This window comes from Pagrus major, chromosome 7 (genome assembly GCF_040436345.1).
Source record: "Pagrus major chromosome 7, Pma_NU_1.0".
Classification (NCBI taxonomy): Eukaryota; Metazoa; Chordata; class Actinopteri; order Spariformes; family Sparidae; genus Pagrus; species Pagrus major.
The window spans coordinates 6,232,114-6,250,527 of NC_133221.1; the positions used below are offsets into that span (position 1 = coordinate 6,232,114).

The 18,414-nt window shown below is 42.8% G+C and overlaps 1 protein-coding gene across 3 annotated transcripts in view; it reads left to right on the plus strand.

Moving 5' to 3' along the window:
* The window catches only part of plekhg5b (pleckstrin homology domain containing, family G (with RhoGef domain) member 5b), a 72,617-nt gene that overhangs the window by 15,367 nt on the left and 38,836 nt on the right, over positions 1-18,414 (plus strand). Inside the window, exon 2 of one of the 3 annotated variants that reach the window (XM_073469557.1) lies at positions 2,131-2,207. In XM_073469557.1, the coding sequence (XP_073325658.1) occupies positions 2,131-2,207 (77 nt within the window). Of the gene's footprint in view, positions 1-2,130; positions 2,208-15,214; positions 15,459-17,161; positions 17,278-18,414 lie in introns of those variants that run through there. The other 2 variants (XM_073469558.1, XM_073469561.1) reach the window with 2 other exon arrangements.

The window sequence follows — 18,414 nt, forward strand, 5'->3', positions numbered from 1 at the left end:
GTTTATCTGCAAGTCCAGCTGATGCAGAGCAACATTAGCCCTTTTTCTTTCTTTCCACCTGATGAATGCAGTTCATGTGTGAAGTTCCACTTGTGGTAAAGAAAGTTCTGCCTCTTTGGGAAACACTCCATAAAAGCTGGAGGCTCCCTCTGCAGCCTGCTGCTTGTAAACCCTGAGGGAGCCATTAGCTTGAGGCCCCGCTTGGCAGAGGCCACAGTCGGAGCTGAGAGCGCGTCTCGGCCTGCTCCCAGCACAGCAGAGACGCAGCACAGACTTTTTTTTTCTCTCTTTTCCCGGGAGGTGGTTGAAGTTTGACAAAGTACACTCTGCCTTGGAGGAATTGTTGAAAGGTGTTCAAATGGACTTTTTAGCGACGCTAGTTGCGTGGCGCTAGGGATGCCGATGCTGCTCGGTCTGCCACTTTGGTCCAGACTGAATAACTCAACATCTGTCTGTTGGATTGGCATGAAATTTGGTAGAGACATTCATGGTCCACTGAGGATGAATCCTACTGACTATAGTGATTTCCTGACTTTTCTTCGAGCACCACCAGCAGGTCAAAGTCAAATTAATCTGACGGATTAGCACAAAACTGTGACATTCATGGTCCCCAGAGGGTAAATCCTCCTGACTTTGCCTTTAACGCCACCAGGAACATGACAATTTTGGCTCTGAGTGAATGTCTTCAAGATGAATTTTAATGTCTTTGACGATCCTTTAACTTTACATTCAGCGCCATCATTAGGTCAAAATAGTAATGAAGTAGTCAATAATGACTTCCCCATCAGCCCCCGCTGCTTAGTAGTGCTTTTTATAGTACTAAGATGGTGAAAAGGTTAACTTTACACCTGGTAAACATCAGCATATTAGCATGTTGAGGTTAGCATTAAGCTCAAAGCACCACTGTGCCTAAGTGCAGTCTCACAGAGCAGCTAGCATGGTTGTGGACTCTGCCTTGTTTCTGCTCCCATTGAGCAAATTCATTGCAGGCAGGTTGACCCTTCCCTTCCCAGTGGGGAAGCCATGGGCTCCGTGGTATGCACCAATTACAGTGTTTTTCCCTCTTCCCCAAAAGCACCCTTGACCTGCGAGTGTAGCTGTAGCCAAGTGGATGACTCAAGGTGACTTGTTTCCATGCACCAGCTCAGACAAGAGCCTCGGCTGCTTTACAATTTCTTTCATGACGTCAAATTGTTTGAAGTCGGTCTTAAATTTCAGCCATCAATTGTCGTCATTTTCTAGCAGCAGCCTGTCTCTATTATTAATTATTCTGAAATGATACTACATGTGCAGCTCAGCCAAATAGGGAGATGTGACATTACAACAAACAGGTTATCCGATCTCGCTGGAAAGGTTTTTACTACAAAGTCCCGTCATGCCCAGAAACTGGAGACTTTTTGGAACCAGCACCTTTACCGTCCGTCCCGATCCCCCTCCAGCTCTCTCTGCTCTTCATCCCAGCTCTTACCTCCTCCTTCCTGCACGTGTATTCTCTGTTTTTCTCATTAGGCACGCAGATAAATATTGTTGCGCTCAGGCTCTGTGTTATGATATCTTTATCGTGTGTGTACATGTAGAAGATGTAGACCTAAACACTGCCTTTTATCATACCCTCGATGCAGCGTTGGCTAACTAGTCAAGTAGATTTTAGAGGTTTATTTGACAATGGTGATTTGTTACTGTGGAGTGGAGTACACGATGAGTGCACTTTGGTACAAAAACCAGAATGAGGCTGCCTCTCATTTGCTCCATTTTCTTCCCGTCTCTTTGGTCGTTTTTCATTTCTCTCTGATCTCCTCCCAGCGACACACCCCACCCTCTTCCCTCTGTTTACCTTTCCTCCGAGAAATCTCTTTAACCAGAGTTGTCTTTTTTCACTCTATGACATGGCTTCTCGGTCCTCTGTGATGGTGTGAGAGTGTTTCTTGTGCTCGTAGTCACTCTCCCTCCCTCTCTTTCACTCCGTACTTATATAAACACATGCAGTGACTTCAGTCTTCGTGTCTGCAGTTTGTTTTTACAGCTTTACCAAGAAAGGTGTGTTAATGGATGTGTGGCTGGCTGGGTGGCTGGTTTGGTGTTTTACGTGATAAAGAGCACCGTCTAAATGAATTGTGTGTTCTGTTTCAGATGACAAGCCCGTCCAGGAGGAGGACTGGGTGGTGTGCCAGCACCCTGAGTGTCCTGAGCGCCGGAGGGCTTCCAAGGTAAGACCCTTAAATCTGCCAGGTCAACTCAAAGAAGGTCTGTGCCGGGACTGATTTCAATGACAAGTACGACAGTCAGCAGGCTTATCTTGAGAGTCTTCCCGTCCTGGACAATCTTCTTATCGCCTGTCTTAACTAATATTATTTTACTTAAAGTCTCAGTTAAAGCAATACTTTGAGATTTTTGGGATAAATGTACTTTCTTGCATAGAGTCAGACAAGATCAATACCAATCTCATGTCAGTACAGTAAATATGAATCCACAACCAGCAGCTGGTTAGCTTAGCCTAATAGAAACAAAAAATAACAAATCCTCCTACCAGCCACTCTTTACAGATTAGAGTAAATAAGGATGCAGAAAAGAAATACAGGGAAGAAGGCTCCACCGGCCAGATTCAAACCAGGAATATTGCAATTAGAGATTGTTTTATTAAATGTCCCAAAATTCAAGTGACAATAAAACCTCTGGGGGCCATCAGAATTAGGAGTCTCATCAGGAGCAAAGGAGTAAATAGTGTGATGTTTTTTTAGAGCCACAAGCAGTGCAGAGAGGAGAGGTCTGGGTGGTTGAATGGGTTAAGAAAATGTCAAACTTTGCCACGCGTCACTGCTTTTCGTTTCCTGTTTCATACCAAAAGGCAACGTTGGTTTCCTTCAACGATGACCACAATTGTTCCCGAATCCTAACCAAGTGGTTATTATTGTCACCATGATGACAAACGACGTTAACCAAGTAGTTATTTTAACCCGAGCCGTGATCTCTCCTTAACCCTAACTAACCAAGCTTCAACCTTAAAATGCTTTTTTGCATCAGTGATTTGCAGCGGATGGTTTTCAGAGACATTGACAAATGATGACGTCCTGCAGATAGAGACACCAGATCAGAAAACACTTGACGTTTTTGGGAGCAATTACATACATGGTAGTAATTTGCAGAACCTTTTACATGGTCGGCATCTGAAACCCCTGAGCCACCAAAACACCTCAGAAAGGGCTTTTTACTGCCACTTAGACAGGAACTAAAAATGAAATGGCTTCAAAATGAAGGTGCACACACCCTGGCGTAACTCATGTCGGTCCCCTTAAGCTTTTGGCTCTGTCGGGTGTCCCCAGAGGTCATCGGATCTCTCGTGTGTTGCATTACCACACAGTGAAGGTGAATCAGCGAGTGGCAAAGCTGCTTTTCTTCTTTTAGGTGTTAAAAGGGGCGTGAGTGTCGGGGCTCTGTGTCTGGCCACTAGACTGTGAAATGAATTATTCCTTTGAAGCCACTGGTTTCTGAAAATGGGAGTCTGGCCAGAAGACCAAGGGAAACCGACATAGTGTCTGGTCTGTCTGTCTGTCCCTCGACTGTTTTGGTTCGTCAGCTCTCTCCTGCCACAAGAGCCGAGCATTAGACGGATTTTTCCCATTGAATCAAGATGTTGTCCTTTGCTGTCCTCTCTGCGGAAACAAAAGGAAGGGAAAATGACAGAGAGAAGACACGGTGAATTCAGTCAGCACGTGTCGAGAGAGAGGCGGTTAAATATAGTTTTTCTCCATGACAACCCAGAATAATAAAGTGGAGGAAGAAGAGAGCCAAAGAGCTTAACCGGAGCTATCCTCCTGCCTTTTTCCCTGCTCCTTACGTTATTGAGTCTTCCAGACCCACTTTCTCTGGCCCCCTCTCAAATGACAAGGACCCTCCTTTTGTTTTTTGTAAAGATGATCTTGCAGAGTTGTTAATAATAAGGTAAAATGTGAGTTTAAGTTTCTAAGTATTTTAAGTAGCCTTTTGTGTTTGAAGGACCTGCTGTTGCACAAGGAGGATGCAGTGCGGGACAAAACATGTCTGACGCCACTGGTCTCCTTGGTCAGGGTCAGGGTTGATGGTGTTATGTAAGGAGATTAAGGAAAGACTGGTGGCCCAGTGTGGACTGGGACAGATGGACAAAGAAGACTAGTGAAGACCATTAGCAAAACATCAGCGTAAACAATAATTTGACTGTATTTGTGATTTCATTTGAGTTCATTGACGTTTTTTCTGATTGGGTGCAGCCAAATAAGCCGTAAACACAACATTAACATTAATATCGCTTTATGAAGCTGATGTAAATCTCTAGCAAACAATTGCCAATTTACACATAGAGCAGAAAAAAGATCAACATTGTCGTTTGTTTGGAGTCGTGTCTCTACTAACTCCCGAGGGAAGTATCTGGTTCTTTAGGTGCAACGTGCTCGACTGCGTTCACCAGCGAGTCACTAACTCTGCCTGTCTGTTTGCTGCCGCACAGGTAGGGTGCAGGTGGTTTATCAGAGCCTTTTTGCTGAATAAATGTCTGTGTCTGCTAAAAAGAGCATTGAGAGTGTATCAAAACGTTAAGGTTGAACACCATAAAAGCTACACGCCACATGGTGATAGCGCTCTGTGAGTTTGCCATGACAAACATATTTATTTGTTCCTTGTCAGTATGAAACTATTAGGCGGCTTTAAACATTTTAGTGCTCTGATGACGACTTCTTTTCAATGTTGAACTTTAGACTCAAATGTCAGCAGCTCAGCTTGGAGTGTATATTGGACACAGATGCACTCATATTTCAAGTGTTAAGTATTTTGTATGTTAGTTATTAATTTAAGAGACATTAAAGAGTCTTTCTGTTGATTGGTGTCACAATAAATCTACTTTAATTTAATGTTGTCAAACAATAGCAAAAAGCTTCCGGAGGGGATGAAAACTGTTCACAGGTGCTGTGTTTTCTTTAGATTTCACTCTTTCCTGCAATTTATTACACTGAGTTTCGCTGGCTGTGTAGTCACTGAGCAGTGTTGAATGAAAATATAACATTTTCAGATTTTGGCTTTCAGTTCTCAGATTATTGCGTCACGATGCATCAGTGTATTTTTTTTTTTTACACTTACTCTTCTTGGTTTGACCCCACGATGATATTTTCTGTTCTAGTAAAGACGGGATATCCCGAGATTTCACAATATTTCTGCTGATTTGTTTTATTACTTTAAGATGTGAAGTGAGAACAGTGCACGAATGAGTCATGATCGTTTGGGCATTTCAGCACGATGAAAAATGAGAACTCACTGTGCCGTGTTCTCGTTCCTGACAGTGTATTTCCCATTTAGCTCAACCTTTAAGGCTGTTGCTCAATAGTTACACATGTATCGCCTGTACCGAGCTTTTAGCAGCAGGGGGCAATGTCATGACAAGCCTGCTTATCCTCCTCCAGAGCTCACTCACTCACTCACTCGCTCGCTCTGCATTTGTTTCACAAGTGAGAGGCACATTTCTACGAAGAAGGGGAACATAAATATATCCTTTGACTTTAGCCAAGTCCACCCACTAAACAGATTTAGATGCATCAAAGAAGGCATTTTTTGTAACCCAGAAAATGAAAAACATTAAACTTTTATATTTCATTTTAAGAGTTTAAGAGTAAAGCAACTACGAATAGGCTCTTTGATATGCCGGCTGCTTGGCAGCACGACACAGAGCAGACACAAACACAGACGGACACAGAGAGAGAATCTGAGGCCAGTCCTGCGCTGCATTTAAACCATTTTATTCCCAGACGGGCCTGCCTTTGGTCTCCTACCGCCATATATCAGCTCCCGACGGGGCTGCGTCTCTTCCAGTCTCGGCATGACTGGCCTGGAACTGAATGAGTTCACCTGCACCATAATTTACTGAAATCACACCAGGTGTCAGCCTCTGTACTTGCGCTGCCGTAGCTCAGCACTGTCACCACATTACACAACAGCACTCAAAGGCTACTAGGAGGCTTTTAGATGGCCCGACACATGTGTTTCCAACTGGGCTTGCTGGTGCTTTTGAATACTTTGCTGTGGGTTTCTGCAAGCCAGTGGGATTTAAAATCAGTCTGCAGGTGTCTCACTGGCAGATGCATTCAATCCAGAGTTAGTTCTTGGCTGAGGTGGTGGGATTCATTTCAGATTATGTTGGTTAGCGCTGGATGCTAGTCTGAGCTTGCTCCCTGGATCTAGACTCCAACATGGAAGGGCTTATTATCCCTGATCGCTTTGCTCCCCCCCCTCTCTCGTCTTTGTATCTATCCCTGTCTCCCTCATTTCCCTCCCTCCCTCCCTCCCTTTCTCACTCAGCTCTGACAAGACAGGACCAGACAAGACAACTGGTAAGGTGTGGGTCGCCTTGGCAATGGGCCCCTCCCAGCTCAAACAGCTGGAGGCACAGGGATAATGTGAAAAGCGTGTGGGTTCAGCTTAGACTGAAAGGATGAAGAAAAAGTTTCAGTCAGCTGGCTTTGAATTTTTGTGCTGAATCTCTGTCTCATTGTTTTACGCACAGTTTCGTTATGCGCATAGAAACTTAGAAAGGAAACGGCAGAAATTTAAAAAAAAAAGTTGAAACATTGCCAAAACATTGCCAAAACATTTTTATGGAAAAAAGGGGTGAAATGATAGAAAAAAAAAATCTATAATCGATATATTCCCACCATCTGATGATTGACTGGCGGTCTTTTAATTCCGTCTTCTCGTTCTTCTGCAGCGGTTTCCTGGCATCTGACTGGAGAATCGGGAGAATCAGTCTCAATATATGTAATAGTGGAATGAAAGCAAACATTAACTTGCCTTTTCTTTTTGCAGTTTTTCTGGCGATTCTGTTAAAACCTGTGCTGCTTTTCAGTGGAAACCTGGCGTCTGTGTCTCATGCTGTTACTCACTCCTCACCCCCTTTTGTGTTTTTGGTTGGCTTCCATTCACTCCTTTCTCTTCACATCTTTTCTGTCCCCATTCAGTCACAAGTTATGAGTAATCATTTGCTGAGGTTTTAGGGGAAATAGTATAATGTTAGTCAGACAAGCATAGACGCATCCACAAAGAATGACCTTATTACTAGAACTGAATTATTTATGCTCTAGCGTTGGCTGAGATTGTTTTCGGTTCCTGAGAATGTATATGTGGGCTTCATTGTGGCGAAATGTGTTCCCGGAGATAAAACTACTACCATGGAAGTGATTTCAAGTATTTTGCGAGGTGTTTATATGTGGGTCTGGCTGTGGATAGATTTTTGTCAGCATGATAACACCACAATCTACTAACAGTTTTGTAGTTTAGATCACAATCGAGGCTGAGTTCAAAGTCGGGCATGATCCGAGCAAGGAGGCCGAGATTAGACACACTTGACCACACTTAACTTCACTGGCCCACATTCGTTTTGATGCAGTCATAAAACTTTTAAAATGAAGGCTGAGCTTGGAGATGGGTGTAACACATCATGTAATATTGTAGTAATGAGTACTCGCGGGTCGGACCGTCAAGATGGTCTGTAGTTATAGTTGTCATATTTTCTTTACTTGTATCTTTTTGCTTTTTTTTACAAAAACTGATGCACTGGCTGTACTGATTTTACTGTAAACTATCTTCCCGCTGACCTGCTTGGCCAAGAAATCTCACCTAACTGACACTTACAGGGAGCTGCTGAGGCTGCTCAGTAAACACTCGCATTTGGGCCGGATGCCCACTTTCTGTATGTGTCAAAAGGCTGAAGGGTGCCCAAGGTATTAGGTGCCATTTACTGGTAGAGATGGATTAAGTTAAGTGTCATCCAGACACACTAACAGTCTAACACCTTCCCATCCGCCTGATTGTAGTTAAAGACCTTTTAGGCAAGTCTTGCCAATTGGCATCCATCTCGGCAACCAACCCCCTCGGGCAGTTAACAAGACCAGGCCTCTGGACCGGGCCTCTGCATGTATAGACTCAAACTGCTTCAAAGATTTAAAAAGCTTTTTTCTTACAAGTTATTCTTACTTATACTGTTGCGCTTGTGCACAGTTTCACGACACCGACTTCCTATACGGCTCCATCCAGAGCCAGATCACTTCTCCTGCAAAGTGTGAGCAGTCAGTCACTCAGCATGTATGGACCGTGGGACTATTTAAAACAGCTGTGTGTGTCCTCTAAGTTTGCCTGCCTCTCCTCCTTATCTGTCTTTTGCTGTTTTGAGGAATATTCTGTTACCGTTCAAAAGGTCCTGGTGGGCACAACTGCTGTGCATTTTATGGCTTCACTCAGCCACTTGTTTTTCTTTCCTCCTATGTTTTCTTTCTTTGCCTTTTTTCTCTCCGTGCAAATATTTCCATCGTCGTTCAAAAGTAAGCTGTCACAGCTGATTAATTTAAAAAAAGGAAAATGCTATATGTTCATCAGATTTGCTCGATTGCTATCCACATGTATTTCTCACATCTTGTATTTTACTTATGTAACTCGAGTGACTGCAGACTACAGAGTCCTTAAATTAGTTTTCTGGGGGAAAAAAATGTAAAAGGATGTGACCTCAGCTATAACTGTAAACTTCTTGGAAAGCTGAATTTATGAAGTAATGCAAGCCCACTAATGGAAATAGTCTGCAGTTGCTCTGATGACTCTGGAGTCGTTAAGTCATCAGGGGAAGAGAGGAAAAGTTACCTAATCACTTTTTCAACAGGAAACTGACTGGTGAGATATTCGGGTGTTAATGTGTTTATGAAGGGAAGGGAGAGCGTGCAGGTTCGTTTTCCAGCATTTCATCCCCCTGATAGACACACATTGAAGTACTTTCTCACACAGCAAATGCATTGGGAACAGTTTTTTGGGGGGTGTTGTTTAGAAAAGTGACTTTAAACAGGGTTCTTCTGTAAGGAAGCAGCTATAAGATCAAACTAGCGACCCATTAACGTTTTTCAGCAGGGTTAAAAGCTCTCTGGAGCACTGTGTGACAAAGGTAGCTTCATGCTAAGATTTGTTCATGTACCAGTGTCGGACATTACACTACAGTTTGGTGAAACTACTAAGAGTTAGATTACTTGTAGTAAAGCCGACTGATATATCAGTTGGCCACTATTATTGGCTGATATTGGCCTATCACAGGTATAACGGTGTCGGCTGTCTGATATGCTTAGAGGTTATCATGCAGAAACAGATGCTTGGAGTGATTTATAGTTATTAAATTCCCTGTGAACTTCTTCTTCTTCTTCTTCTTCTTCTTCTTTTTCTTCTTCTTCTTCTTCTTCTTCTATCTTTGTGTTTAATAACCACATTTGAGGAATCATAGTAAAAATGTATTATGTATATTGATTTTTATACTTTGTATCGTCTCCAATTAATTTTGTATCACATATTCCAACATCATACAAACTGGTAGATTTTTTGTTTATCTACCGGAGCAAAATAAAACACAAGTAGAACAAAAACATGCCATGATTTTATAATCAGCTTAACGTTGACTTGTTGTATTTTTGGGCGTATAATAAAGCATTTATTGTCAATTCATTCTGTTCATTTTTGCTTCTTTGTGCAGTGATTAAACAAAATTAATCTAGAGTCTACAGTCATGCCAGCAGCTCCGTGAGGCTGAACTGAGGCACAGCGGTTCTATTAGCGAAATCCCTAAATTTTGACCTGATCATGGCACAAAATACAAAGTCAATGGGTCACCAAAGTTTTTTTCAATTCATCCTTCGGGGTCATGGAAATCTGCCCCAAATTCCAGGGTGAGCCATCCAATCATTGTTGAGATGGATGGATGTCTTTACAAAATTTTGAGGCAATCAGTGCAATAGTTGCTGAGATATTTCAGTCTGGGCCAAAATGGTGGACAGACTGACGCACTTGCCAATGTTGCCAGTGTGGTTAAAAGGATTTGGGTTCACGTGCCAGCTTCAGTGAGCATTTTGTGGCCCAGTTGGCTGATGGGCCAGACTTTAATTAGACCTGTAAACTATCCAGTAAAACTGAAATGCATTCAAAACTCATCACTAACGTATTACTGTTGTTCGGAGCATCCAGTAACAGTGGACCCTGACTGCTTGTATTTGAACCTAAAAGTGTTTTATTTGTTGGAAAAAAAACTCTGGATCGGACCGACTGGCCCTCGCTTGCATTTTAACACTGTTGATCATCAGAAATCCCTGTTAGGATCCAGTTTGGATCGTGATGGACTACCCTGAGTTTGAGAAACACTCATTGTTTGTTTACATCATATTTTTGACACAGTAATCAGCTTTGTGACTATGACCAGTGTGAGTTTACGGTAGGTTGACTTGTCACGACCCATTCATGAGACATCTTGTAAATAATTTCACTAAATGGAAACTGATTTGATCATCACTCTTGCTTAAGAATAAGCTTGTAAGTTGAGTGCCAGGGAGCCACGTCGTACGACACACGTCAGCTGATAAGCGATCTTTTCTCATGAAGCGTATGTACCACGACACATCATGTTAATCCTGTCACAGACAGAAACTCAGACATGGCATTCCCATGTTTATGTGGACATTTCTCTCCAGTGGTGTAAGACTGGATCCCAGCCACTCCAGCAGGCTACGACAGGCTGGCAGCTCCCTCGTGTACAGACACACAAGGACCTCATCAGCTGTGAACCAATCACGGAGTGTCTTCCGCTCAGCTGTACTTTTCCAGCCCTATGAGATGTGTTAATCCATAAAGAGAAGCCAAATGACTCTGAGACGATGACTAATTTTACGTCAGACCGCAGTCACGCGGAGATTAATGGAGAGGTGACTACAAGTAATCGGCCGATTCTGGTGAAAATGTAAACCATACAGTACGGAGACCACGTAGTTTTGTGTTTTCCAGTGGAAGACGTGTTTCGGCACATTTCAGCAACACCTGTAGATTCTGAAGAATCGGGTGAGAGTGCTTTAAAGTGTGAGTGTGTGTGATCTTAAAATGGGACTACGTGACTTTTAAAAGAAGAAATTACACAATCTTCCTCTTAGAAATAAGAAGTAAGTAGTGTCCAGTTGTTTATGGGGGCTACTGTCAGTAAATGTAGGTTAATGGTAAACATGTTAGCAAACAGTCGCCTGTGTACACATCCAGTAGATATGAAGCAACATTATCGTTCATGGAGTCATGTTTGTGCCCTTTGAAGTGAATATAAGTTCAATATTTACCCTCCTTTGAGCTCTGTTTTTGGTCTCCACCAACTCCTGCAGGAAATATCTGGCTGCTTAGCCGCAAGAAACTTCACTCCACGGTCACCGGCTAGTCTCTAACTGTGCAGGTACTGTACAGCTGAAAGGGAGATTTTTATTTACATTCTGCTAAAGAAACAATCGGGGTAAATCGAAACAGCGGAGTTGCGGGCTGTAAAAGCAAAAGAGTTTGTTGAAAGATGCTTGACTGCAGAGTGTGATGATAAATTTCCTTGGTTTTGTCCAAGAGTAACCTTTACTCAGGCTTTTATGTCTATTCATCATCACCACCGGCGTCATTTATATAAAAACTCAACTTATCTTACTTTGTTGTAAGATGCACCACTGAGCTTTATAGGGGAATTCCGGTATTTTTAAACCCGGGCCCTTTGTTTACATGTTTTTTTGCATGTAAATGATTCATACTTACTCACTCAGCTAGAAATATTCCTCTGAACTGAAAAGGAGGTGAGTTGTTGCAGGAAGACGATGGTGGAATCATGAGTCAGAATTGGAGAGCGGAGTTTCAAGTTGACCGTGAGGAACCGCCGACAAGTATTTATTTACAGCGTCTTGGCTGAATTTAAATAAACATTTTGACTTTTTACATGGATGTTATTATTCAACAGAAACGTTTATCTCCGTAGAAATCAGAGACCGTGATGTCAGACACTCAGAATAACATTTCAGCCTGTCAGTGGCGTAAACAAGCACTTTCAGTGGTCGTAACTTTGACAGTCGCGGTTGCCACAAAAGATTACATAGCAGCCACTGCACACATGTTGCGGCTGCCAGCTGAGGTCATCTAATGGACTTAAAATATGAAAAATGTACACGCCAACACATGTAACTACGTTGCCATATTGGGGACTGTGTCCTTGCCAAAGTGGCCCAGGGTTCAAGTCCAACCTGTGGCCCTTTGCTGCCTGTCATCCTCCCCTCTCAGCTGTCCTATCTAATGAAGCAATGGAAAGGCCAAAAAACATAATGATTGGGGAAAAAAAGAAAATACCGGAATTGCCCTTTGAGATCAAATACTGACTCAAAAATAATGATGTAACACCACTGAAATGTGGAAAAAAAGGGGGTGTCTGTCCGTCAGGGTTAGTGGAAAGAAAATCCGTTTGACATGCTTCCAGCAATAACAAACACGCTGGACACTGACATATGTGTCCATCCATACAATGTCTCATCAGGGAAGTACAAACACTAGTATGGGGGTCGTACCGGTGACGCCAGTCCAACCCCCCAGGAGCATCCCAGTCAGGATGCAGCATCGCGGCAGACAGGGGAATAACAGGAAGAAGGTACCTGACTGACGCTGTGATGGAAATGACCTTGTATGGGCCGACCAATATAGCCGGGGGTTCAAAGACTTAAGAGAAGGCCCCCAGTGAGGAGATGGATCGAGAAAACAACCCCCCCCCCCCCCAAATCCCTCGCATGCGAAGAGCCTTCTCATGGCAAACCCCACTAATTGTTGGTTTGCTCTCCGTGTTTTGAGAGTGTAAACAGCCGCTCCTTAATGAAATGCTGTGAGAATGGCAGCCAGTGCAGCTTAGTTAGAGAGGCGATAATAAGCTTTGAAAAAATCTCCAATTCAGAACGTGTTATTATGGCTGTGGAAACACTTGCTCCCTAAATCACTCTTAACTGAAGCCAGCCACGAAACCGTGGAACTTCCAGCAGCATCACGGGGGAAATATTTGATCTAATCCTCTCTCCTCTCCTGAACGTCTTTTTTCTCACACCGGCTTGCTCATCCTTCGTTATCTTCACGCTCACATTTCCCTTTGTTTTTCCCCCTTATTGAACCGCTCCCCTTGAAGATGTGAAAGAATTCAAAGCTTATGGTTATTGAGGGGTTAATGCCAAGGTCAGGCATCAAGAGAAGGTCACTCGTGTTCAGTCCACCCCCCTCCCCATCTCTGCCTTTAACAATGGCAGTGCCAGTGGGGTCTAATCCTTCGGAGTAATTGCATTGTGCCGTCCACTCTTTTTAAATATAACCTCTTCTAATTAAGGCTGACAGCGGGGGGTGGCGGGGCAGACATGGATTCAACAGGTCGCCTTGTTTTGAAGACACGGGACAAGGAGAGGTGGGGTCTGGGGCTTTAAAAACCTCCCCCCCTTCATCATCTTACTCCAAACATGAGGCCCCCCCAGCCTCAGGGGGTTTAGACTGTTTTTGTGAGCTAGCTAATTGCGGGGGATTTAAACACGGTTCATCTTGGATTAACCTGAATGACAAAAGAACGGAGAGTAGTGGGCTGAGTGTTTGCGGTCAGTGCAACAGACTCTAACAGGACATTAGGCCATAAATCATACTAAGTATACTTAGCTCTTACACCATACACCCACACAGCACTGTGCTCTCCTACTTGCACCACACCGCTCCATTGCTGAGACTAGTGATTATTTCCATTTTCGCTGTATGTCACAATAATTTGCTCGATTCTGTGTTACTCAGAGTCTACTGTAACGCCTAGAGATAGCTTGTTTTGTCTGAGAAATGTGACAAATAAGTGTTTATCATGGTTTCATGGTATTGCACAATTGTCTTTATTATCAGTTACCATGCCCCTAAAGGAATAAAAACAGAAGGGTGGTCTTGGTTGAACAAACACTATTATAATTTCACAAAATATTATTTCTTGACAGACATGAGACTTGTTGTAAACTCGAAATATCTATATTTTTAATAACACTAACACAGTAGAATTCAATACCGTAAACGAGCAAATGTACAAAGTATGATAAACGTCAATTTTCATACCAACGTGTACCTTAAAACCGATGCGGTGACGAAGGCTGACTGTCGGCTCAAGTTGCCTGTGTCTCAGACAAAAAGCTGCACTTGAACACACCGCAAAGACTATAGCCGACAGCAAACTAGCTTGCACGTTGTGCGCCTGTATGAGAGGAAATACCTCTCCAGATCACCAGGTGGTGGTAGCCTGTAATCGTCCTCTCAAAAAAGCTATGCTGAGCTGAACCGCCAGAGAGATTTCTCTCAACGACGAGATGATTGTACTCGCTCAATCGGCCAAAAAGCCGCCGACAAGGACGGACCAGCGCTGACTGTCTGGAACACACCGCAAAAACTAGAGCCACAGTCATCAGCCTGGTGTGTCATTGGCGTTAAACCCTCCCTGCCTGGCAAACCCCCACAAAAAATTATAATATAAACAAGCTACATGTCATCATATTTGAGGGGGGCTGGAACCAACCGATATTTAGTGTTGCTGCTAAAAGAAATGATGATTAATTGAACGCAATTAAAATGATTAATCACCCAAAGGTTATCTGCCACTGTGACATCATCATGTTTGTGGTCGTACGTGACAAAACTCCTCGAGAGCCACGGAGGGCATTACAAAACTGTTTACTTAGAAGCACTGTGACGAGTAAATCGACTCTGACGTGTGAAACATGTTTACCAAATTATTGCAGATTAAGATTTAGTGAAAGGACTAATCATTTAACACCACACCCAAGGCTTTTTATCTCAGGAGGGAATCTCAGATGATTTTTAAGACTTTCTTGTCTTTTCTTTGATCAGGGATGAACTAATAGTCTCTGTGTTGATGTTGGTTGTGTGTTGGTTGTGTTTGAACAGATTTACTTCCCCCCTCTGCTGCCGGTCATAAACCCAGCTGACCTCCCTCATTTAACCTCCTTTAACCTCCAGGGTCAAAGTTCAAATTAACTACTAAATCGGGCCGGGGCGTTCGTCACGGACACAACTCGGGACTAGAATCCAGTGAGCAAACATCACATTTTTCACCAGGAGTTACAGAGTTTCACCAGGATCAGCTGAAATGTCACAAAACTGTTTATCAGACTGAAAAAAACTTTGTTATTTCTCAGGGGAAAAAAAGATCAGTTTCAGTGGGAGTTTTCATGAGTCAGCCAGGATGTGTGCGAGCTTGTGGGGGTGTGATTGAGAAGGTGGGCGGGGTTGATTTTTCTGTGTGTGTATGTTTTGTGTGCGCCTGTGTGTGTCTTCACCAGTAGACCGCTGTAGTAAACAGAGTGCGCTTCTCAACTCTGTCACCTTCTTTTTCGATCCCACCAGGACTGTCGGATTTACTCCGTCAGGTGTTGTCACTTAAAGATTGGGATTATTTTTACCGCACTGACACACACGTTCACTCATTAGAGGGACTACAGAACAAGTTCGATTCAGTTTGGGACTACAACTTTCACCACCTGCTGTTTATTGGACCTTGGAGATACTGACTGGTTCTTATACTGGAGCTCAAAGACGTTTCCTCTCCTGGGAAGAGGAGTTTTTCTATGGTGGGTAAATATAATGTAAATGCTTTATCCTGGATTCTAACGTGATGACACTTTTTCTCTTCAGTAGCATTGTGTTGTGTTTTATAAGTCTTCATTCATTCTCTGTAAAAACAATGGATTACAGAGCTAAAGGAGGAAGTATTTCCTCGATTAATTGGTGAGTTATTAGATCTACAAAACATCAGAAAACATCATGACATCATCAAATGTCTTGTTTTGTTCAAAATCCAAAGATATTGACTTGATTGTATTGTAAGAAAAGGAAAAGCAGCAGTTTCTCCCAACTGTCAAATGACTCAAATGGTTAGTGGAATAGTTTTCTTAGGATCAAGTAATTGATTCGTCCGTAATTGTTGTAGATCGAAGCTAAACATTCAACATTTACATTAGCAGAGATATTTATCAGCCCTGATACATCCAGTTGCTTCGCAAATGTTAAACAAATTTCGAGAAAATCAGGAAAAGAAAATGCAAATGATTCTTGTTTCCTTGCTGGTTTCCAGTACAGTTATGCAATTATAATTAGGAGTGTTTTCATTGAGATCAGCGATAGGTGGCGCTGATTCTCAATTTGGAAAATCATTATACCGTTACAGAAGAAACGGTTTATGAAATGATGAAATACAATGTAGAAAAACACGATGGAAATGTGACATTTCTGTTAGTTTCATGAATTAATGTAATCAAGGTCACATCACATCTGTGTGGACTGATGAGAGGACGTCTGTCGCTATTGTTTGTCCTTTCAGAGTTAAATGTTACGTCAGAAGTTATTTGCTAAAGGTGTTTGCATCTCCAATCAAGCCTGTTTTATCCTTTGTCAAGAACGTCAACAACCACACCAAGCGGGTGAAATTTAAAAAAAGGTTGATGAAAACACGGCTAACGACCGGTTTAGTTTTTTGTGAACTACCTGTTTTTTTATGTCTGTGTGAGGCCGTGAATGTAGCACACATTAACATCTGTACAGACCGGCGCTTTAAGTCTGTTTTTCCTCCTGTGTCTGCAGATTTCACATCTGCTTCTCATATCAACACACCAGTGTGCCCCCTGGCACCCACCAGCCTTCTCTCCTTTCCATATTCTTTCATTGGAAGTGGTTTCCAAATAATCAATTTCCATGTCATATTTGGAGCAGCTTGTGTCCAAATCACATTTCTAATTTAACTCGGAATACTCAGCTCTTTTTTCTTTTCTTTTTTTTTTTTCCTCTCACTTCCTCCTTTTTTGGTCTGGTTCACCGCCCTCCTGTCTGTCTCTCTCTTCTTCCCCTGCCCTGAAGCTATGGATAGGAAGGCTGGTTGCGTCATAGTCCAGCCAACATTGCCTGAGACAGCAGTCAGTACACTTGACTTTGTTAGAGCCGAGAGAGAGAGAGAGAGAGAGGGGGAGAGAGAGACCAGCTGCCGGTGAGTGGTGCTTTTCTCACGAGCTCGTATTGATCATCCCGAACTGAACAGTGTCGGGCTCAGCTGTGTGTCGTCCTTCACTTCTGGGAGGATTTAGTGGTGTTTCTCAGCTCGAGTGTGTTGTATTTTTTCTCCCAGTGACGACACTGTGACAGTGGCATGTGTCACTTGGATGTCATGTAAATATTTGACTGTGCTGCGGAGGTCAGATGTGTTTCAGCCGAAGTGGATGTAATAAACAATTAAAAAGAAAAACTGAAATCTCTTTAGCTTTTGCTCCGAATACAACCTATAAAGAAATTACAGAAGAATTTCCTGTTGCCGGTAATTGTTGCAGTTTTTGTTTACGTTTGGATTCAGCTGGAAAAAAACGGAGCGTGTCTAGTTGTCCACAAGGAGAAAATGAGGAGGTAATATTTTTCTGGGGCAAACTTTGCTGCATGTTGAAACATACCTTTCACTGGAATGCATAGTCTGCCTCACAAGAGAGGAGCTACAGTATTTCCTGTGAGCATGTTTGTTCCCGAGTTTGTTTCTTTTTGTGGCAAATGCTTAAGTGTAGTGTGTGTGTGTGTGTGTGTGTGTGTGTGTGTGTGTGTGTGTGTGTGTGTGTGTGTGTGTGTGTGTGTGTGTGTGTGTGTGCTGTCAGATGGACCTGTCTGATTTCGTCTTTCGATTATTTGCATTGCTGTCTGCTGTATGTGTTATTGGCAGGGGATAACAGATAAAAAGAGGTGTGACAAAGTCTTTGACACACCATCAGGACGGTCTTTTGCATATTTATTACCAGAAGAGAAAATGCAAATGTTCCATGATGGACTTTGGAGTTATTAACTTTTGCTGTGCTGCAGAATACACATGAAAGTGATGTCGCTGAGCGAATGGTATAAAATGAGGCCATTTCTCCTAAACGTCTATAGTGTGTAATCAGGGAAAAAACCCTCCTCCTCCTTCATGTGTCACAGTGCAGAGGAGGCTGACTTTATGAAATGTTTGTAATCTGATGTCCAGATTATATCCAAAGCAAATGAATCACTCAAACTGTTCCTCATTCTCGTATGAGGCTGATACACTGTTCTCAGAGTTTTGACTACCTTTGTAGCTGCAGAGATCTGCGAAAGCTGCGACATAAAAAGAAACACAAAAATAAAGTGATTTATGTAAACTGACTTAACCACTGGCTCGCTAAGGATGTATTTCCACTGCACGGTACGACTCGCTCTGCCCGACTCGACACGGTTTGGTGCCAGGCACCTTTATCATTTTTGTTTTCCGCTGCGGCTGGTCCCTTCACAACGTAGGTGGGATTCTTGGCAACGACGCGTAAAACAACACAAAGATATAGGAACAATAGAGGATAAAAATCTTTTGTTTTCTCTTCATTGGAATCCAAACAGAGAAATGTCTGTGCTTTGTCAGTAGACCAGTCAGTAGGTTCAAGTGAATTTAAAAGAAAAAACTGCAGTCGAATTAGGTTGGTGGGTGACGATTTCAGTGATGATTCACAATGACCCACTGCTAACTATCACCTCAGCATATTTGGAGCC